Source organism: Schistocerca nitens, chromosome 3 (assembly GCF_023898315.1).
Source record: "Schistocerca nitens isolate TAMUIC-IGC-003100 chromosome 3, iqSchNite1.1, whole genome shotgun sequence".
Classification (NCBI taxonomy): domain Eukaryota; kingdom Metazoa; phylum Arthropoda; class Insecta; order Orthoptera; family Acrididae; genus Schistocerca; species Schistocerca nitens.
This window is the reverse complement of record NC_064616.1, coordinates 677,616,867-677,640,927: the sequence shown is the minus strand read 5'-3', so window position 1 is coordinate 677,640,927 and position 24,061 is coordinate 677,616,867. Positions and strand designations below refer to the sequence as shown.

At 39.5% G+C, this 24,061-nt stretch overlaps 1 protein-coding gene across 2 annotated transcripts in view; it reads right to left on the bottom strand.

Annotated features, from left to right (window-relative positions):
• Positions 1-24,061, bottom strand: part of LOC126248633 (probable E3 ubiquitin-protein ligase makorin-1) — a 124,982-nt gene that overhangs the window by 10,701 nt on the left and 90,220 nt on the right. For both annotated transcript variants that reach the window (XM_049949808.1, XM_049949809.1), the window contains one exon: positions 11,039-11,195. In XM_049949808.1, the coding sequence (XP_049805765.1) occupies positions 11,039-11,195 (157 nt within the window). The remainder of the gene's footprint in view (positions 1-11,038; positions 11,196-24,061) is intronic.

Below are 24,061 nucleotides of genomic sequence, written 5' to 3'. Positions count from 1 at the left end.
TGGCCCCTTACTTAGCTTGCATTTATCACAAATCCCTCACCCAGCGCAATGACTCAAGCGAATGGAAAAAAATGCAGGTTACTCCTGTATCGACTTGCTACACAAATCTTTAACATTCTCAGTTCAAATATAATAAACTTCCTCAAGACAAAAAAGCTTCTGTCAAACATCAGCACAATATATTCCTAGATTTCCATGGTGCCCCAATGCAGAATGTAATGAAGGTACCTACAGCTACACGAGTCACTCAAAGACTTAAAAACAGAATCCAGTGTGTTGTCCTTGACAGCAAGTGTCCATCAGAGACAGGGTATCATTAGGAGTGCTCCAAGTAAGTGTGACAGGACTGCTCTTTGTCTTTATACATAAACGATCCGATCGACACAGTAAGCAGCTATCTGTGGTTGTTTGCTAGTCATGCTATATTGCATGAGAAGGTGCTGCTGAGAGTGTAGAAGGATAGGAGATGGCAGACTAAATTCCTAGTTGATATAACGAATGATAGCTTACTCTAAAAGAAGATAATTTTAAGTTAATGCCAGTGAGCAGAAAAAACAATACCATAATGTTCGAATACACCATTAGTATTGTGCTCCTTGACAGTCATGTCTATTAATATGTACGCATAATGTTTTAAAGCGACATGAAATGGAATGAGCTTTAAGGACTGTAGTAGTGAAAGTGGAGGATTTACTGGGAGAATTTTAGGAAATTGTGGTTCATCTGTAATGGATGATCATGATGATGGATTTGTGGGTGAGGGCACTAAACAGCAAGGTCATCAGCGCCCTTGCATGAATGACACACAGATGAGCATGGTGATGATCTATTAAAAAATAACAATAAATTGGAAAACCAAGTTGGATTCTCCCACAAGAATGAAAGGTAACCATGAAAAAACACATCAGAATAACTAGATAAAATCAAGGATAAAATACCAGTGCAGAGACAGTTCGAAAAGGGGACAGATGACTGGCTGGATAACTCATAACAGTTGCCCAGAAACCAATGCACTACATTCTTTCTTCAACAATTTTTTATTGAACATAATGAGAATTACAACACAAAAGAATGTTGTTTTAGCTACACACCCTATTTTTCCACATAACCTCCATCCTGTCCTTCCCCCAGTGCGGAACGAGGGCATGTATGCCCCGTTGGTACCAAATCTTGCCCTGGTGGTGGAGCCAGTGTTTCACTGTGTGAATCACCTCCCCATCATCCTCAAAATGTCTTCCACAAATGGCATCCTTTAATGGTCCAAACAAGTGTAAATCTGAAGGGGCTAGGTCAGGTGTGTCAGGTGAGAGAGCCACGGATGGTCTCCCCGACCACTGCAAATTGTGGAGTTCCACCGAACCACCACCTAACTACCTCATCCTCCGTGCCCAGCGACTAACTGTACTTCTGTCGACAGCAGATGGCTCTGAGCACTATGGGACTTAACATCTGTGGTCATCAGTCCCCTAGAACTTAGAACTACTTAAACCTAACTAACCTAAGGACATCACACACATCCATGCCCGAGGCAGGATTCGAACCTGCTACCGTAGCAGTCGCATGGTTCCGGACTGAGCGCCTAGAACCGTTAGACCACCGCGGCCGGCTGTCGACAGCAGATGCTCCACAAACTTTGCACAAGCACTTGTGAATATTCCCCACAGTTTCTTTCTCTGCCGTGAGAAATTCAATGACGGCATGTTGCTTGTATCGTACATCACCTACTGACGCCGTTTTGAAATGTCCTGCAGTTACACTGTCTGTCGGAAGTGACAGAAATTTGGTGCACTCACTCAGGAGACTTCAAATAATAAATACGTAACATTTCACATTCGTAGCATTGTTTTCGGTCGAGGAAAAAAAAAGTGGTGCATTACTTTCTGGGTAAACCTCAAAGAAATGTGTGACTGAACTACTTTGTGACACATTCAAATTGCACCCAATATTTTGAGAAGAATTCTGAATATTACACAAAATCTTAACACAGAAACCACACTCACCTCTTTATCAGTTAAAATAAAAGGCAGGTCCTATGGGAGACCCAGATCAACCCTTAGGTCATTCAACTATAACTGTCATATTGACAGCTATGTCCCACATCTGCCACACACTGGGGACTCCTCACAATGTAATATAAAGCCATGTGTCAATGAACCATGTCCCACTCTAAGCTGTGTAAAGGCTACATCTTCAACTCATCGCAGTCGGAAGAAGATAGCCACAGTTGCACTGAAGGTTTTACGGAATGTAGTTTATTACGCCTCACCTCCAGCCCTGGGTCCTCTTAACACCACATGGTCTTTTTGTCACAGATGAGGTGACAGCCTGCAGGGGAACTGAACAGCACACACGAGGTTGAAGGGAGCAAGCCGCATTGGCAGCCGCATCAGCAAGTTCTCTTCCCCGGATCCCTGTGTGCCCTGGAACTAAGCAGCCAACTATTTTCTTGTCCTGCCTTTGCAAGGGAAGGAGAGCTTTCTGCACTTCTTCCACCATTCGGTCTGCTGGGTATATCTGATGTATAGGGGAAGGGCACCATGGGAATCTGAGCAGGTAAGGAATTCCTTGGCATGACACCATCTCCATCTGCTCCAGTGCCCTCAGGATTCCACATTACCAACTGAATACTGCTCTGGGAGCCCTATCTTGTAGACAATGTTGGGGAAGACAACAGAGCTGCCAATACAATATCACTGCTTTTGCTCACAAATATGAGCAGTAATAAAATCTGGGTGGCGATGTAAAATCTCCTTCAGTAATCTGGGGCTCTTTAGTAGCCAGGGGTATGCCCTACTCTACCCCCGGCTTTAAACCTCAATGCCAACCCACTTGCAGTAACTTAAGGCTCTCCCTCATACAGATACTGAACGGTCTTGCTGCCTGTGGACTGACTGAAAAGCCATTCCAGTGGCAGCTGCACAACTTAGCTAGGTACTAGTTATTTACGAGTGGACAAAGCCTTATATCTTGAGGTAACACAAGCAGTAGACGTCTAATACACAGCAGGGACTCACCAGTATGATCCATAAACCCAGCATCTGTATTCAAGCCAGGGTCACTCAAAGATCTTATGAAGTTGGAGCTGATGCGCCCTGTCGACTCCCCAAGACCTATGACACATTTAAGGATGTTTAAGGGCTTGAGACATCTCAGTTTGAGTCCTTTAAGGTGTGGCAACCATGTGATCTTCTCATCAAAAGTGGGACCCAGATATTTTACCTTTTCCTTGGAAATAGGATGTGTACCCCCAGTTTTGGAATGAGTAAATTAAAGAGAGGGCAGAAACAATTTTCTCCAAAGAAAATTTAAGGATACAGGGTACTTATAAAGGGTGGAAAACTCGAAAATTTTTATGCCTGTATTAAATTATATAGCCTTTCCTGATTACAGTGATATATACATTTTAGGGTTTCAAATTAAAAATGACTTACATATACAAAATTTTGAAGTTATGGTCACGTATGCCATCACACCCCATTTATTTCTGTTAAAGAAACCAGTATTATTTCGAAAAGAACTATGAACTTTCTGTTTCCAGTGATTATACGTATGATACTTTGTACATGTTGGTAACAGTGCAGGATTCTAGTGTCTGTAAATGATTATCTTTGTTAGTATTTACTTTTGTTTTGCTGAAGCAGTTTGTTCACATGTTACTGAAGTTTGTCGCCCAAGTGCTACATATATTTGTGGAAGTACACATCCTTTAGTGTGCAATAAATACGAACTATGCCACACATCAAGAAATTCAATAAAAGGAAATTGCGTGGTAACCAGTTCACAAACAAAGCAAGCCACACTGTTTAAAGTAACTTATGTATCAGTTCTTCAGGGAAGAAACTGCCACATAACATGCCTCCTGGTGATTCAAATTTTTGTGTTAACAATGGCACTGTTTGCAGTGGATTTTTTGTTGTTGATGTGGGTATCTTATCTTCTTTGATAAAGGAAGTGGTGAAATGTAAACAATGTGATGGTGTAGTCTGTTTGGAAATAACTGAACAACAAAGTAGCAGGAAGGGTTTAGCTTCGAAATTAGTTGTTCTGTGTAGATCCTGCAATAAATCTACCTTGAAAATGACTTCGAACATTGTGCATAATTAATATGATGTGAATTTGAAGTTAGTGAATGCAGTGCATGCAATAGGAAAAGGAGGCTGCTCAAGCATTTTGTGGTTTGATGGACAATCGTCCTCCTCCTCCCAGTAGTTTCAGTAAGTACATAAAAATACTTTTAGGTGGCTTCACAGTTGTATCTAAAGCATCTATGAAACATTAAGTAGAAGAAATTGGAGATATTAGTGGAACCAGGGACATTTCTGTTGCACCTGACCGGACATGGCAACGTCGAGGACATCGTTCCTTGAGCGGTGTTTTATGTGCTACTTCTCTGGAGAATGGGAAAGTAGTTGATGTTGAACGCTTATCTAAGTACTACCACACCTGTCATGGTAACACTGAAGCACATATTGAACATCAGTGTTCCAAGAATTATGATGGTTACAGTGGAGTTATGGAGTGTGATGGAGCTCTAAAAATATTTCAGAGGTCGGTGGCCATTTATAACATTAGATATACGAAGTACCAGGGTGATAGGGATTCTAAAGCTTCCAATAAAATTAATGAGTTCAATGTTTATGTTGATACCTTGGTAACAAAACTGGGGTTTTGTGGACATATGCAAAAGAGGATGGGTGCTAGATTGAGAAAGCTACGTAGCGAAATGAAAGGAAAGTTGCTATCTGATGGAAAATCTGTCTCGCTGAGGCAGATAACAGAAACTGAAATAGACCACCTTCAGAGTTATTATGGACTAGCCATTAGACGAACTGCACCTCTGAATGATGTTACAGCAATGAGAAAAGCTGTATGGACCACCTACTTTCATAAGTTGTCCACAGATGACCACTCTGTTCACGGACTTTTCCCCGAAGTTTGGTGTAGTTACCAAAAATCAAAAGGAAGTGGTCAAATATACCATCATAAGCATTCTCTTCCTGAGCCTGTTATGAATGAAATAAAACCCATTTTTAGACACCTGTGTGACCCTGCTTTGCTTAGTAAATGTCTTCATGGGGGTACTCAAGACAAATGAAAGTTTCAACCATTGCATATGGGAATGATTACCCAAGAATGTTTTTGTAGGACTAAATACATTAAAAATTTGTGTACTAGATGCAGCGATATGTTTCAGTGATGGAGTGATAGGAAGGTTTCACGTCCTGAGAAATTCAGGCATAAAATGTGGCTCTAATATGGAAGATCAATTGCTTGCATGTGACAGACAACAGGTGCATGAAGCTGAAAGATTTGCTTTTCAAGTTACCAAAGAAGCAAGAAGTGCTAAAAGGAATGCCAAGAGGAAGATTGAAGAGGAAGACATGCTGCAGAATGAAGGCTATGCTTCAGGAATGTTCTGAGGCACAGTTTAATTGGACTCTTATCTTCATTCACAATTTCCCCACAAGCTGTATTTTTCAGAATTCGGGTACAAATATTGCAATAGTCCATACTTATGTAGTAGACCTAAGCTTTATTGCAGAATCAACTAAATTGTAGGAATACAAAATTTTCATTAGAAAAAAATATAAAATTAAAATGTAAGATATGATATTTTTTATCCTTGTAATATACATAATACGCGGAATTAAATAGGTCTAGTACCTCAGCCATCATGTCATGCATATCTGGTAAAAATTTGGTCTCCTTCAGATGTATAACAGTGGATTAAATGGTACCTCAATATGAGGAAGCATTTTGGGAAAAAAAAATTCATCAATTTCTTTGTAATTTTTTTAATAACCCTAAGAAGGTTCAAAAATATTCAAAATACAGTAGAGTCCCATTAATCTGAACTAATTGTGACCGGACCTTGTTTGGATTAACGATTTGTTTGGATTGGCCAGAATTATGGTGACGAATTTCTAGAATAAAGTATACCAAGCAGACACAAATAGGCACACCACGGTAACAAATGGGAACAAGTGTGGGAACAACGGCTCACTCTCACTCCCTGCCCTTGTTGTTGTGCATTGTTGAGACCTTTGTAGTGTCTAAGGTCAGTGCACTGCCAGTTGGCTCACAAAGTGCTTGGTTATGTTAGTTATCGATCACTGGCACGCCTAACAGTTTTATTGCATTCGTTCAGGTGTAGTGGTGTACGTACTTTCGTCCTGAGTAAACGTTAACTCTAAAAAAAAAACTTAATGCTTTGAAGCGGATAGACAATGGTGAGAATGTATTTAAACTGGCAATGGAACTAGGTGTTGGTAAAGCAACCATTTGTGATTGGAGGAGGAACCGAGTGAAGCTGTAACAGTCCTGTGCAACATCTTCGAGAAAAACACTCTAAATTCAGCAGACTTTGAAAAGTCCCAGTACGATAAAGTGGATGTAGCTCTTTTCCTGTGGTGTACAGAGGAAAGAGAAATGGGAACTCCTTTGAGTGGAGCACTGGTTCAGGAGAAGGCTGTTTATCTGAACAAGTTAATGAATGATGAGAAGTCTTTTAGTGTGAGTATGGGTTGGTTGGACAGAATCAAAAAATGTCACGGAATCCATCAGCTGACAATTACTGGAGAGAAGCATTCTTCTGATTGTGATGCAGCGAAGGAATACATGGGTGAGTTTGAAAAAAATGATAAGAGAGGGAAGTATTCTCCCCAACAAATTTATAATGCTGACAAGACTGGCCTTAATTTTAGGGCATTGCCAACAAAAAGCCTGGCATCAAAATCAGAAGACCATGATCCTGGTTTTAAAATGTGCAAATATCATGTGGCTTTATTAGCATGCAGCAATACTGCAGGTAATCAAAAGCTGCCTTTAAAACTGATCAGAAAATCTGCTAGGCCCAGAGCTTTTAAAAACTGCAACATGAAGTCCCTGCCCGTATATTATTGCAACCAGAAAAAAGTATGGATGGATGGATGGATGGTAAGCTGTTCAAAGAATGGTTTCACGGCCAATTTGTTCCCTCTGTTTGACGGTTTTATAAGGAAAATCATATGTTGCCCTGTGCAATCCTTTTGATTGATAACACGCCATATCACCCCAGCACTGAGGAACTACGTGATGGAGAAATTGTGGCAAAGTTTTTGCCGCCGAATGTTACACCAAATCTACAGCCGATGGACCAGGGCGTACTGCAAACATTAAAACTGATTTACAGGAAACAACTTTTAAGAACGCTGATCCAAAATTGTAGCATTCCTTTAGTGAACAAAATAAAAAAATAGGAATGTGAAGAATGTCGTCATTGGGCCGCTGAGGCACAGCAGAATATTTCAGAAAATACTCTGAGAAAATCGTGGAGAAAACTGTGGACATCTCTTGAATTTCAGGACAACCCAGTTGAAAATGAAGAGGAAAATCTACTACATATGATACAGACAATCCCTGAATGTGAAGAAGCTAGTGAAGGAGACTTAGATGTGTCGATGGCAGCGGATAGGGCATGTGCGGAGAACCTTACTGACGCTGATTTAGTTTAGTTGCTGCTGTGACTCACGACCGGGAAGAAGTGGGCTGCTGTGACAGAAGTGAGAATGAGCCTGAAAGCGACAAAGGAGAGCTGGTGCCACATAGTGACGCAGGAGAAGCCCATGACCTCGCGCTACATTATTTGGAGCAACAGTCCACTGCTACACCTGCTGATTTGATGTTTATGAGACAATGGCGCAACTGTGCGTCATAACAGACTGTCTTCATAATGCAAAAACCAACGACTGAGGTTTTCATCTAAAAAGTAGGGATAAAATGTCCACTATATTTTAGTAAGTTTGACAGCTTTTCTTTCATTGTTATGCATTGTTTAAACACAATATTTTCTTACCAACTTTCCTAATACATGTTTACTGTACTGTGTAAATTAAAATAGTGTGTACGTAGAGCACTTTACCACACACTTTTCCATACTTAGTCTAACATTTTTCACATCTGGATTACCCGAACGTTGCATTTTTCTTTTTTTTCTGATCACCTGGAAGAAGAGCTTTTAGAGAAGCACCACCAGACATTTCTTTGACACCAAAACACACTATAACATGCTGGATCTAATGGTGACATGCACGGGTTTACTACGACAAGAATTGCAGAATTGTTACAGTTATTCTGAACATAACTGCTTTTCCAAATGGAGTTCTGTACATTTGGTACTTCACAAGTGGTTTCAATTCATATTGAGAATGCATTTTAAATTCAATTATTTTTTGTTAGGCTTTATTTGTGTTAAGACTTTTTTTGGAGGAACTTGTGGCATTGTCTAGTGAGGGAAACAAAACACTATTTCAGAACATGGTTTTGGGAATCCTGACAAAAAACTCAACGTATATCTAACAGTAAAAATAAAATACATGCGACTGCAGTCATCCTCAGCGTATTCCACTGATGAATTCCTCTCGGGTTATCAGCTGAGTGGTGGCGCAGTCTGCTCACAACATTTCGATGAGTTTCGTACCCATCATCTTCTGTCGAAGTGTCGGGATGCTGTGTTCTGCATATCTATATAGCTGCTTGGCCATCATCCGCTCCTGTAGGCCGGCCAATCACGTTCCTCTGGAAGGGAGTACCATGTCGGTAGTGGTGGGGGCCGCGGCGTGGCCTGGTGTCAAGACCTGGTGGCTATCCAATCTGCCTACGGATGCCGCTGCCTTCTGATCGTAGCGTTCCAGACGTATTTCGTCAATTGCAGGATTCCACGCTGCACTGAGCTTCAAACCGCTATCCCTGTTTACTTAAGTGTTGTGCAGATGTATCTCCATTCCCTCTTTGAAGATAAAGAGTCCCAGAAATCATTGGCGCTGCACAGCTGCTTCGATTTTCGAATTCGAATGTGTGTCCCTCAATAATGCTATGTTCTCCTATCGCAGGCTTGTTTATCTGTTCTAGTCATACGTTCCTGATGTGTTCAGTACAGCGCTGGGAGATACATCATTGTGTCTCCCCGATATATTCCATTCCACATTCGCACTCAATACTGTAAATGCCTGGCATCTGCAGCCCCAGCTAATCTTTGGTTGAGCCAAGTATACCTGTAACTTTTTGCTGTGTGCGAAAGATGGTCGTTTTTTCATGCTTCTTTAATATTCTTGCGATCTTGGCAGTCAGCGGTCCAGCAAACGACAGAAACGCAACACGATTTGCTGCCCGTAATTGCGATGTGATTGACATGCGTAATCACACTTCCATACTTATCAAGAGGTCCGAAACGAATAATATGGTCTGCTGCACGATTACGGGCAGCATGGGGTTCACGCCTGAGCCTCAGAACGTGCGCTAGCAGCGCATGTCGGGTGTTTCAAGCGTCAACTTCGCATGTCAATATCTCTGGATGTAATGGGAATATTGAGATGCAATCAACGCCATTGTGTATGTGCTTTGTCATGCTATGGATTGCTGAAGAAAAAATATAGGAGGTCCATTTAAAAAAACACAAGTTTGTGTTAAAAAACACATATGCTTTCGTTTTAGAATGTTTCCAAATATGTACATTCATGGGCCCCAGCCCTACATTGATACCGGTGAAAGTCGTTTTCCAATAGCTGTTATTGTTCCAGAGATATTTTGGGTGGACAAGATAGCTGGGACACCCTGTATCTGTTACATGTAATAACTGCCCAAATGCTGAGGTAATACAATTAGGCAGTGCTTTAAATATACAGATGGATGTACAGTTTGTGCCATTATTTGATGTACATAAACTGTACATCCATCTGTATATTTAAAGCATTGACCAATTTTATTATCCCAGCCTTTGGGCAGTTATTACATGTAAAAGATATAATCCTAAGAACCCCTGCTTTGATAGTTTGCTCTCATCCAGTCACTTCTCCACCCTCTTTCTCCCTTTGTCTGTCTCTTACCCCCTCTTTGCATACAGCCTTTCATTTCTGTCTGTGCATCCCAACCAAACTGTTATTCGCATATACTTTTACCACTGTAGCCAACATAATTATTAAACAGTGACAGGTAACAGTAAACTACTTGTTTCATTTAACTGGGAGTGCATGTTTGAAGAATATGGAAATAGATGCTAATATTTACTGTTCTTTGTCTCTCTAAGTGAGTGTGTGTAATGGTACACGGTGTTGTCAGTGCACCTCTAATATTCCACAACGAACCTGAACCTTTAGCAAGACAATGCACTACCACGTCAGTCCCAAATCATGTTTCCGAGATTCGAGAAATACTCAATAGTTGTCTGCAACACGACTGAATAAGATGAGGACACACTGAATCCGGATCTGACTAACAGCCCTTGAATTGTGGGCAGCAACTGGCAGTCATAAACCAAGATGGACTTCACATTTTGGTGTCTCCTGGAGCCCTTCCTATGGTACGTCACTGCTTTCGTTACAGTAAAAAATAGGTGCTACATGCTACTAACAAGGCATGTTCACTAATGTTAATGCTCTTTTGCATGTGTTACATACTTATGGGATGCACTTTATGGAATGAAAGATCTATAATGTTTGTGTCAACTGTATTTAATTTCAAACCCCAACATAAAATTTAAAGCACATTCATTATTATGTCAGATAAATAATTTAATTTCTTAAACTCCCACCTCATACTTATGAGAAATAAATCTTTCACACTGATGTCTTCAAAACCTTTTACAACTACATATTAATGCATTGCTCTTTCAATACTTTATACTGTTTGGGCACCAACAAGACAGGTTTGTATAATTGAGGCAAGGGGCTAATTAATTCAAATAGTATCTTGCATATCAGAGAAGTTTTTGCTGTTTAGTATTATTAAACCAATAGGCTTTTTTCTGGACAATTTCGTGTTTCACAACAGTACTAAAGAGCAACACTTTTCAGACATCAGCACAATTCTTGGTAAATTGCGTCACTGGGTTAAGACATTACAGTGATTATCTTAAATAAAGGAAGCCAATTTTTCACACTGCTGATGTTTGTCATTTTGATACAAGTCTATGGAAGTGGCTCACAAAAAGAACAACTGAAATAAAATCTTTATTAACGATACTGAAACATTCTTAAATTTATTTGTAAAAAATTCAAGTTACCTGAAAATGTGGCAATCCTTCTGCATTGATACGCTTTGGTCTTCTGAAATCGAGATGGTCTGGTTTTGTTCCATCTGGCAATGTATGTAGGTAGAAACATTTATCCCCAAATGGGCATTTGCCTTTTCCAAAATTGTACAGTCGGCATGGTTTTACCCTGTAACAATACAGCTTTAAGAAAAGGGAACTCCTGTAAGAACCTTCTCATAATTAATTTTATGATATGCTCTCACCAAGAACATCACGAGTGTTTTACATTTTGGTAAAAGATAAGGAAACAGGCTTGTTTTGTAGTGGATGTAAACATCTTTAAGAAATCTTTTTCCCATCTTTTGATTGGTCTTCAGTTACTTCTCATTTAAGAAGAAACACAAAGATGACTTTTCTATTGTTTGTTAGTTATTCCCTGCATCTCACTCATCAAGTCATGTAACATTTTTATTTTTTATTGACTGTATTATAGGAACATTTCAACCATTAGGTAGTCCCAAAGAAACAGCTTCTGTGACCTAGTATGTAAGTGTACTGTTTGACAGGGTACGTTAATTGCCACTGCTGTTTCTCCCTTTTTATGTTCAGTTTGTGAATGCTGCACAGAAAGAGTAACTTGTAAGCCTTCATATCAGTTTTTTTTTTTTTTTTTTTTTTTTTTTTTTTGTGGAAGGTTGCCTAGCTTCTTAGAATCCATGTTGTTGCAGTTTTAAGGGTAAATGTATCAATACAGCACATCACATCTTGCAGCATCTGTCACTCAACTTGAATGAATCTTCCCATTTCACTCTCACCATTACTGAACAAACCTGTAAAGAGCATACCACTATGCTCTCCTCCTCATCCAATAAGTCTACCTGAACAATCGGTTCTTGTCTAGTTTTGTTTGTTTCTGAAATACAAAGTGTAGCATTCTGTAAGTTGATTTTTGTTAGGCATTTGATAGGCTTGTTCCTACTCCAAAACATGTTTCAATATTGACTAAATCTAGCGGCCAAGTCTCATACACTTGGGAAGTAAGATGGCAAAAGTGGATCAAGAAACTAACAAGTAAAGAAAAGAAACATTATAATGAAAGCATCATAGTTTATTTTGCTGCTGTTTGTTGGTTTTGCATACTTGAAACTTATGAACACTGCACATACAAAAGTAGAGAATGCCTAGGATTTGTAATATTGTTCGCTTTGCATTTAATAGAGAAGTGAAGGCAATGGTGGCAGGTCTATCCTCTCGCATTGTGTGTGGGGCGAATGCTTTTCAGCAAAATGAGCCAGAAAAGAATTTACTTGTTTCAAGAAAGATTGTGTTGAACATTCAGATAATCACAATAACTGGCATGAAATGAACTGGAACATTTAACCATCATCCAACATTTGCATTCAATGAACAAGGATCGGAAGTCAAGTTTGGGAGTACTGCTTGGTCTTAATTCAAAGCAACAAAAGGTAAATGGGTGAATATTACTGCGCATTTGTTTGAGCATCATCAGGTCACTAATTGGTAAGTCATATGCAATATTGTTACTGTAGATGAGTTATGATGTGTTTGTTAACTTCTTAGGACGAAATTAACAGCTGAGCCCTAACAAAAGACATATACTCAGGCAAACGGCAGTGTCAACATAGTATTTTTCATCTGGAAGCACAGAAAGGGTGTTGTGCTCTACAAATTTTTTCCCAGGGTTGTGTCCATTGCAGCTGGTATTATTTGCTAACAACTGACACATTCTGGTCACAATGTAACAAAAATGACCAACAAAGCTCATCATGTGTTGCTACAATGCAGTAAAACATTCTGCTGATGTCACAAACAGAACTATCCAGCAGTTAGTTTGGGAGTCATCCATCATGCACTACTATTTCTGATCTTATACCCTCAAATGTTTACTTATTGAAGAACCATCAAGAAAATTCCTTTCGGTATGACAATGCAGTTCACAACTGGTTTGATGACATCTTTAACACAGAACCAGGTGGCTCTCAGAAGTGTGCAATCAGTTAACTACCTGAGCACTGTCAGACCAATTCAGTTAATTTGAAAGAATATTCAGGTTGTCCCAAGAGGAATGATACATACTATGTGATCAAAAGTACACGGACACCTGGCTGAAAATGACAGACAAGTTCGTGGCGCCCTCCATCGGTAAGGCTGGAATTCAGTATGGTGTTGGCCCACTCCCAGCCTTGATGATAGCTTCCACTCTCGCAGGCATACGTTCAATCAGGTGCTGGAAGGCTTCTTGGGGAATGGCAGCTCATTCTTCACGGAGTGCTGCTCTGAGGAGAGGTATCGATGCCAGACAGTGAGCCCTGGCACGAAGTCTGCATTCTAAAACATCCCAAAGGTGTTCTATAGGATTCAGGTCAGAACTCTGTGCAGGCCAGTCCATTACAGGGATGTTATTGTAGTGTAACCACTCTGCCACAGGCCACACATTACGAAAAGGTGTTCGATCATGCTGAAACATGCAATCACGATTCCTGAATTGCTCTTCAACAGCGGGGTGCTTAAAACACCAACGTAGGCTTGTGATGTGACAGTGCCATGCAAAACAACAAGGGATGCAAGCACCTTCCATGAAAAACACGACCACACCATAACATTACCAGCTCCGAATTTTACTGTTGCCACTACACACACTGGCAGATGACGTTCACTATACCCACACCATGCCATCATATCACCACACTGTGTACTGTGATTTGTCACTCCACACAATATTTTTCCAGTGCTCAGTCATGCAATGCCTATGCTCCTTACACCAAGTGAGGCGTCGTTTGGCATTTACCGGCGTGATGTGTGGCTTATGAGCAGTCGCTCGACCACGAAATCCATGTTTTATCACCTGGTGCCTAACTGTCATAGTACTTGCACTAGATCCTGATGCAGTTTGGAATTCCTGTGTGATAGTCTGGATAGATGTCTGCCTATTACTCATTACGACCCTCTTCAACTGTCTGCGGTTTCTTGTCAGTCAACAGACGAGGTCGGCCTGTACGCTTTTGTGCTGTATGTGTCCCTTCACGTTTCCACTTCACTATCACATCAGAAACAGTTGACCTAGGGATATTTAAGAGTGTGGAAATCTTGCGTACAGATGTATGACAAGTGACACCCAATCACCTGAACACATTCGAAGTCCGTGAGTTACGTGGCGTGCCCCATTCTGCTCTCTCACAATGTCTAATGACTACTGAGGTCACCAACATGGAGCAGCTGGCAGTAGGTGGCAGCACAATGCACCTAATACGAAAAACTTATGTTTTTGGGGGTGTCTGGATACTTTTGATCACATAGTGTATGTTCAGGGGTATGACAGGAACTGTCATTCGAAGCATCGAACTCCAGCAAACATGGATTCTGAAATGCACACTTTAAGAACTATGACTTCTTCAGTAGAAGAGGTGTTCCTCAGTAGTGAAGATAAAAAACTGCTCATGGTCCTTAGGGTGTGCATAATACAGCCCATGCTTTGAATGATCATTTGTCATAATCCTGAATACTGACAATTTCTCATGGGACACACTGTATTGTTCCTAATTAAAGTAGACTGAAAAAATGCTCATAGCTCTTAAGGTATGCATTTCAAAGCCCATGTTTACTGGACTTCTCTTGCTTCGAATCGAATGATCATTCCTATCATATACCTGAACATATATGATTCCTCCTCAGCAGAGTGAGTTACAGCGTTGAAGCAATACGTGATAGAGCTTTGTTGGTCATTTTTCTTACACTGTGACCAGAATGTGTCAGCTGTTGGCAAATAATACAAGCTGCAATGGACACAACCCTAGCAAAAAGTTTGTAGAGCACAACACCCTTTCTGTATCACCAGATGGAAAATACTATATTGACACTGCCATTTGCCAAAGTATATGTCTTGTTAAAGCTCAGCTGTTAATTTCTTCTTAACAACAACAATATCGTATATGACTTCCCAATGAGTGGACTGATGATGATCAAACAAATATGCAATAATACTCACCCATTTAGTTTTTGTTGCTTTGAATTAGAGCATGCAGTACTCCCAAACCTGACTTCTGAACCTTGTGTATTGAATGCATATGTCACATGATGGTTAAATGTTCCAGTTCATTACACGTCAATTATCTTGATTTCCTGAGTGTTGAAAATCTTTCATGCCAACACAATCTTCCTTGAAACATGTAAATTCTTTTCTGACACTTTTGTCCAAAAGCATTCACCTCAAACTCAATACAAAGGGTTAGACCTGGCATCGCTACCTTCATTTTCTATTAAACCCACAGCTAACAATATGCCACAAAGTTTTACCAAAGAATAATCACCAAACAGTGATAGGTTTTCAGAAGTTATTTTATTTAAGAGACCAATTTAAACATTTTATTAATGCCATCTTCTAGTCCCTGCATGTTAAAAACGAGTGTGTATACGTGTAGTATTTGTCAAGGTATACCACTAGATGACATTACAGACAATGAAGTGTAATAATGGAAGTACTTAAAACCTACAAAATGCAACATGTAGTGTTAAGAAGAGCACCTGTTCATACAAAGCAAAACAAAACAGAATATGTACACATATTGGTTCACATCAAAACTATTTCGATGTAATGCATTAGTAGAACATGCCGAACATCACAGAAACAAAAAATAGACGCTATACAAAATAGGATGCACAAAAGGATAAAGCTTGTCTAGTGTATATATTAACTCATATACACGAGAATCACCAAATTAAAACTCGTGATTTGACCTATGAAGTACACAATAGTGTGCTTATCTATTACCAAACTAATATCACCCACTATTAGTATTGTATCAGAATAAGTTTTCACAATATCAAAATATGCTATCAGAGGCAACCCCAATGGTCAACAAATTACTAAGTGAATAACAGTAAGAAAAAACTCGTGAGGAATACTCATGAAATACATAGACGGCATAATGTTAAATGTCAAATCAAAAAATCAAAAAATATGCCTTACAGTCCCTTGAACATCAATCGGTGGGCAAATACTAGGATGGAACAAGCAAGTAACCCAAAATACTTATTAACCAAGCAGAGCCCCCCCAAAAATCTCAATAGACTATGTAATTTCTACTCTCTTGGGATTTAAGGTGATATACTACTGATATTTATAGAATGATTAAACTCATCCAAATATGAACTAACACATAGCAAGCTGTTTCACAAAAGGAAGTGTAGGCACAGACCAGGCTAAAAGTATGCGAAGTGTGTGAAAACCGGCAAGAATACAAAATACAAGCACAATAGTTAAGGAACTTACTGGCACAAAAAGGAGCAATATTTTGAGTGGAAATGGAGTTGTTAAATGACCTCATACTATAAAACAATCAATGAATTTACCAATACTAAATCAAAGCCTTCTAAATAATGAGGAAAACAACCAATTTAGTAGTGCAGGACTACATATGCCGTGAGTATCGAGCTACAAAATGAAATTTGCTACCCACTACAGTAGCCTACAATATAATCAAATCTCACATATCATCAGGTCGACATCAATCAAAAATCTTTAAAAATCAGAATTTGCACACGTGGTAAGAACATCAAAAAATTCCCCTTAAGGTGTATGCCGAAGTTAAGGTCAGGTCACACAGCTAACTTACAGTACACAAACACAACACACGAGATTCAGTCACACACCCAACACCCTACGTATGACGTGGGGATTATGTCAATTTGGGTCTAAAAATGCACCAGGCTAAAAAAGGCATTCTAACTACGAGGGCAATCCCAAAACTAAAGTCTCTATTTTATTTTTACAAGTATATTGACTTGTTTATTCAATGGTTTACGTCAGTTTACAGGTTTAACATTTAGCTATTTTTCGACATAATCACCATTTCTGTTGCTGCTTTTCTGTAGATGCTGTGGCAGTTATTGTATGCCCATGTCATACCAGCTCACCGCCATGCTGTTTAGAAAGTTATGAACTTTGGTGTGACGTCATAAGCGCGTGACTGCGTGTGAGATCGCTCTCTAAGTTTTCATCTATTTTTAGGTTGCAGATATATATTTTAACGGTTTTTGTGTTAATATTTACTATATAAGTGACTTATTAGTGGTTTCTTCATTCACCTCTGCCTTTCTTGTGTTGTGGCCTGATATGTGTGTTTCGTATCGAGCAACTTAACCTCTTACCTGTGTTTACATTCCACGCTGACCAGTTGCAGCTGTAGTGGCGCATCGAAAGCTAAGTACTAATTAATTGTTTGTGTATAGTAGTTTATTTAGGAACTTTAGTAGTCTTCAACCTGTGTTCTTGGTGTTTTCCGGTGAAATAACTTCAGAAGAAATTTTTGCGAACTGCTTTCAGTTTCGTTACTGTCATTAGACGTTTGATTTTCTTTCTGTGTTAGTATTTTGTTATATTCTCATTTGTTGTTGATTAATACTGTCAATAATAGTAGTTACTTTCCTTGTATAGCAAGTTTGTGATTATTGTAGTCAGTTTTTAACATCTTCTTATTGTAGTAGCGGAACTTACATAAAGTTGTTTTCTTGTTTAAATAACTGTAAAATTTTACCATGAGTGAGAAGTGTGGGCTTTGCCATAGGTTCGTGAGTAGTGGATTGAGGTGTGAGACTTGTTCAAAGTATTTTCACTGGGGGGGAATGCAGTGGGGAAGCCAGTGGGCATTCTGGTGAGATCCTCTCCTGGAACTGCAGGTTATGTAGCAAGAGTAAGTTGATAGAGGAGCAGGAGCGTAAGATCTGTGCCCTTCAGGTGCAGTTGAAAAACGCACAGGAGCAGCTAGATAGGATGAGGAGGGAGAAGGGGGTTGGGGAATGGGAGCTGGCTGTTGGCAAGAGATCTGCTAGGAGAAGGAGATTTTCAGATAGTTTTACTATTGGTGTTTGTAGTAGATATGACCAACTGTCAGAGTCTAGTGGAGAGGAATCTCTAGTAGCTGTAGATGTAGGAAGTATGCAGCAGACCTCAGCAGTTACGGTGGCTAGAACAGTTGCAAAGTCTAAGAGAAAGAAGAAGGTTCTGCTGTTAGGTAGTTCTCATGGTAGAGGTGTAGGCCAGCAGTTGCAGGAAGTTTTGGGGAGTGAGTACCAGGTCACCAGCATTGTGAAGCCTAATGCAGGATTGGCTCAGATGACTTAACATAGGGGGGGTTATGTAGGGATTTTACAAAAGAGGATCAGGTAGTGATTGTGGGTGGGGCTGGTAATAGTATTGATAGGGATGGGGAGTATGACATAGATGGTGACCTGGAAAAGACAGCCACTCAGACTGGCAACACGAATGTGCATTTCGTGGAACTGTTTTAGCGTCACGATCGGCCTCATCTTAATGCAGCCGTCAGGCGTAATAACATGAGACTTGGGGGTGCGCTAATGACAGAAGGCACAAGTCACATTTCAGTGGTGTCGGTGGAGTCTATCAGTAGGACGGGTTTCACTAGACATGGCCTGCACCTCAACAGGTATGGAAAGGGGAGGTTGGCAACGCTTATAGGTGACAGCATAGGTGGGGGTGGTGGGATCACTCATGGGAAAATTCCGGTAGCTGTGGGTGTTAGAGCTGTACCTTTTTTAGATTGAAGTAAGCTGACAGGTATTCCTGCTTAAGGGAAGTCTCTCTAACAAAGAAACCACTTTCGACAAAGCTTAGGTATCCGATTAATGAGGGAATTAGTATATTTCATCAAAACATACAAGGCATTAGAGATAAAGTTAGTGAACTGCTTATAGATGTTGACTCTGAAATTATTGGTATATCTGAACATTTCTTAAGTAAGGAGATAATTCAGAGGCTTCCTTTACCAGGATACAGGTTGGCTGGCAGCTTTTCTAAGAGCTCTTTGCGGTGTGGGGGAGTAGCCATGTATGTGAAAAACGGTATCCCATTTGAGTCAATTCAGGTTTCAAAGTACTGCACTGAAAAAGGGTTTGAATGTTGTGCAGGTGTGGTTAAATTTAGTGGAGCTAAACTTCTTACTGTTGTTATTTATAGATCCCCAGACTCCGATTTCACAACATTTTTGCTAAAGCTAGAGGAGGTTCTTGGTTCACTTTATAGGAAATACAAAAAGTTAGTTATATGTGGTGACTTCAATATAAATTGTATAAGTGATTGTGCAACGAAAAGGATGCTGGTAGACCACCTTAATTCATATAATCTTATGCAAACCGTATTCTTTCCAACGAGAGTGCAAGGGAACAGTAGAACAACCATAGACAATATTTTTGTTCATTCGTCATTACTAGAAGGGCATTCTGTTAGCAAAATGGTGAATGGCCTTTCAGATCATGATGCACAAATTTTAAGTCTAAAAGATTTTTGTGCTGCAACACATGTTAAATATAGTTACCAACTTTTTAGGAAAGCTGATCCAGTTGCTGTAGAGACTTTTGTAAACCTTATCAAGGAACAAGAGTGGCAAGATGTTTATAGTGCTGATACAGTAGACGATAAATATAATGCTTTCCTCAAGACTTTTCTCGTGCTCTTTGAAAGTTGCTTTCCGTTAGAACGTTCAAAACAGGGTACTAGCACAAACAGGCAGCCTGGGTGGCTGACTAAAGGTATAAGAATATCTTTTAGAACAAAGTGGCAATTATATCAAAACGTTAGAAACAGTCACAATCTAAATGCAGTAGCCCATTACAAACAGTATTGTAAGGTGCTTAAAAAAGTTATTAGGAAGGCAAAAAGTATGTGGTATGCAGATAGAATAGCTAAGTCTCAGGATAAAATTAAAACCATATGGTCAGTCGTAAAGGAAGTGGCTGGTCTGCAGAGACAGGTCGAGGATATAGAATCAGTGCGTAGTGGGAATATCCGTGTTACTGATAAGTCGCATATATGTACAGTATTTAATAATCACTTTCTGAATATAGCAGGTGAACTAAATAGAAACCTAGTCCCAACAGGGAATCATATAGCGCTCTTAGAAAAAAGTGTTCCGAGACTTTTAACTGAAATGCTCCTCCATGATACTGACAAAAGGGAGATTGAGTTAATAATTAAATCACTAAAGACCAAGAACTCTCATGGACATGACGGGGTATCTAGCAGAATACTGAAATATTGTTCTATGCATGTTAGCCCAGTACTTAGCCATATCTGTAACTTTTCCTTTAGGAGTGGTCGGTTTCCTGACCGATTAAAGTACTCGGTAGTGAAGCCACTTTATAAAAAGGGAGACAGGGATAATGTTGATAATTATAGACCTACTTCTATGCCATCGGTGTTTGCTAAAGTTATCGAGAGGGTTGTATATACAAGGTTACTACAGCATTTAAATTCACGTAATTTGCTGTCAAATGTACAGTTTGGTTTCAGAAATTGCTTAACAACTGAAAATGCTATAGTCTCTTTTCTCTGTGAGGTTTTGGACGGATTAAATAAAAGGTTGAGAATGTTAGGTGTTTTCTTTGATTTAACGAAGGCTTTTGACTGTGTTGACCACAAAATATTACTGCAGAAGTTGGAACATTATGGAGTAAGGGGAGTAGCTTACAATTGGTTCGCCTCTTACTTTAATAACAGAAAGCAGAAGGTAATTCTCCGCAATATTGAGAGTGGTAATGATGTTCAGTCCCAATGGGGCACTGTTAAATGGGGCGTTCCCCAAGGATCGGTGCTGGGGCCACTGCTGTTTCTTATTTATATAAACGATATGCTTTCTAGTATTACACGTGATTCAAAAATATTTCTGTTTGCTGATGACACCAGCTTGGTAGTGAAGGATCTTGTGTGTAATATTGAAACATTATCAAATAATGTAGTTCATGAAATAAGTTCGTGGCTTGTGGAAAATAATTTGATGCTAAATCACAGTAAGACTCAGTTTTTACAGTTTCTAACTCACAATTCAACAAGAACTGATATTTTAATCAGACAGAATGGGCATGTTATAAGCGAGACGGAACAGTTCAAGTTCCTAGGCGTACGGATAGATAGTAAGCTGTTGTGGAAAGCCCATGTTCAGGATCTTGTTCAGAAACTAAATGCCGCTTTATTTACCATTAGAACAGTATCTGAAATAAGTGACATTTCAACACGAAAAGTAGTCTACTTCGCATATTTTCATACGCTTATGTCATATGGTATTATTTTTTGTGGTAGTTCTTCTGATTCAAAAAGGGTATTTTTTGCTCAAAAACGGGCTGTTTGAGCTATGTGTGGTGTAAGTTCGAAAACCTCTTGTCGACCCTTATTCAATAGTCTGGGAATTTTGACATTGCCCTCACAGTATACATTTTCTTTAATGTCGTTTGTTGTTAGCAATATTAGCTTATTCCCAAGAGTTAGCAGCTTTCACTCAGTTAATACTAGGCAGAAATCAGATCTGCATGTGGAATGCACTTCCTTCACTCTTGTGCAGAAAGGAGTGCAGTATTCTGCTGCATCCATTTTCAATAAGCTACCACAAGAACTCAAAAATCTTAGCAGTAGCCCAAACGCTTTTAAGTCTAAACTGAAGAGTTTCCTCATGGCTCACTTCTTCTATTCTGTCGAGGAGCTCCTGGAAGAGCTAAAAAATTAAGCAAATTCCAGTGTTACATTCTTGATTTTCTTTATTTAAACTAACGACGTGTCGCTGAATATGTTTCTTATATTTCATTTTATCTGTTTCTACAATCTACAACTGAATATGTTTCTTATATTTCATTTGATCTGTTTCTACAACCGTGTTATAATTTCATGTATTGACTCGTTCCATGACCATGGAGACTTCTCCTTAATGTGGTCCCACGGAACAATAAATAAATAAATAAAAATAAATAAAAGAACTACTTCTTTCACCTCATCGTCGGAGCTGAATTGCTGAGACGACAATTAACACTGGCAGGTACTGTGAGACTCTGAAAAAACTCAAAAGGGCAATTCGGAACAGGAGAAAAGGAACGTTGAGCAAGGGCGTTCACATTCTCCATGACAACGCTCACCCACACATCACTCAGCAAACCGTTGCTCTCCTGCAACAGTTTCAGTGGAACATAATCACCCACCCAACCTATAGTCCTGACTTGGCGCCCAGTGACTATCACCTGTTCCCTAGGTTAAAAGAACATTTGTCTGGAAAGTGATTCAGCTCCGACGACGGGGTGAAAGAAGAGGTTCATAACTTTCTGAACAGCACGGCAGCGAGCTGGTATGACATGGGCATACAATAACTGCCACAGTATCTACGGAAATGCAGCAACAGAAATGGTGATTATGTCGAAAAATAGCTAAATGTTAAACCTGTTAACTGATGTAAACCATTGTAGAAATAAACAGGTCTATATACTTATAAAAAAATAGGAGACCTTACCTTTGGGATTACCCTTGTATGTAAAAGGTAACACTTATCAGTCTGAAGAATGCAATTAAATATCATGGGTTAATATAACCAAATGAAATCTGTAGTTTAATGTCAAGGACAGAAATTGTTCCAGGGGATTACATAATATATAGGTAATTAGCTAGCTATCACACTCACAGATAAGACTACACTAGCACGAATCCACTATGAAGCACAGTATCAGTAAATGTGAATCCTCAAGGAACATGCAGGGACCTGCAGCTGGCATTAATGAGATGCCAAAACCAGTCGTACAAATAATGTAACTTCTGAAAACATAGGGCTGTTTGGTGATTTTTCTTTGGTAAATATCTTTCCCGCCGCTGTATTGTATCCACAACGGATCAACAGAGATTGTTATGTCACAAATGTTGAACTTCTATTCCACTTCAGATTATTTTCCAAGGCTTACACAATTTTCATGAAGTTCAAGTATGGAGTATGCAAAACCCAATACTTAACAGGAAGATAAATACTGGAAATTCAAGCAAGTAAATGACAACTGATAAATACACTCTCAGTGCCACACTGCAGTCACTTGGTTATGCATGTGGCATGTGACGTACGGCAAGTTTCTGGTGGCCACAGTAGGGCAAGAAAACTGGAGTGTGTAATGTGCTGATCTCGATGCAGCCATGAGCTCCTTTGACGAATTGTTTCCGGAAGCTTTTGCTATTACTGATGGGTCAGAATGTGAAGTGAATACTTTTCAGGTTATGTCAGACTTACAACTTAAGCAGTTAAAAAAATAAGTGAGTGTGTGGACTCAAACACATGGCTCCAAATCCACGTTTCGTGATGTTTACCAGTAGACCACAAGCTCATACAGCACTGTAACTGCTTGAGAAGAAGAAACTCTTCCTCCAAACGCTTCTGCATTCTACAATCTTGCCAAATTGTGGATATAGCCAGACATAGAATTCTGCGGGGTGGCCGGTTTTTTTGGCTGCCTTAAGTGAACAACCTGCACTTGGTATCTGTCTCTGCGATGGCCACCAGGATCGATGACAGCCTGTACCTCAACATGCATATCAATGAGGTTCAGAAATTACTGAGATAGGAATATTGACGTTTAAAAATTGGTTGTATTAAGTCACATTCTTATCCAGCACCTTATGTACTTCCTACAAAAGAGAACGATGAAGAGGTCTGCATGTGCATACTTCACGAGAATGGGCAGTTACTTCTCATTTAACTTTCTCACAATATACCATTATTTCCTTGCAATGCAGACACATTGGCTGTTGCAATGGTTTCCACAAACTGATATCACTAGTGCAAAGCAGAATTTCCAAAACTGTGGAGTACACACTACTTCCACATATATTTCTGAAGTTGATGTTACCAAGGACATTAAATTCTACCAGTGGGTCTGTAGAAAACCAGCTGCAATGCAAATGACTCCATTCATGCCCACTGCAGAAGGCTTTGCCTTTCTAAAAACATTGCTTGAAGATTTCTCTCTCCACACTTAGAACAGTGTAAGACAGCATTCAGAAATTCATGTACTGAAGGCTCATTTGTAGGATGGAGAAATAATTTTCCATTCACATTTTACAGATAATTTCAGCATCAAGTTTCAAAAGGAAGTAACTCAAGTTCACTAAGTTCTGAAATTGTCACATTCTATTGTCATCCTGATAGCAATGAGCTAAAGGCAGTTTTCATATGACATTTGTCTGAGTCTACAATGTCATTGCTTTTATCTTTAATAAAGCTA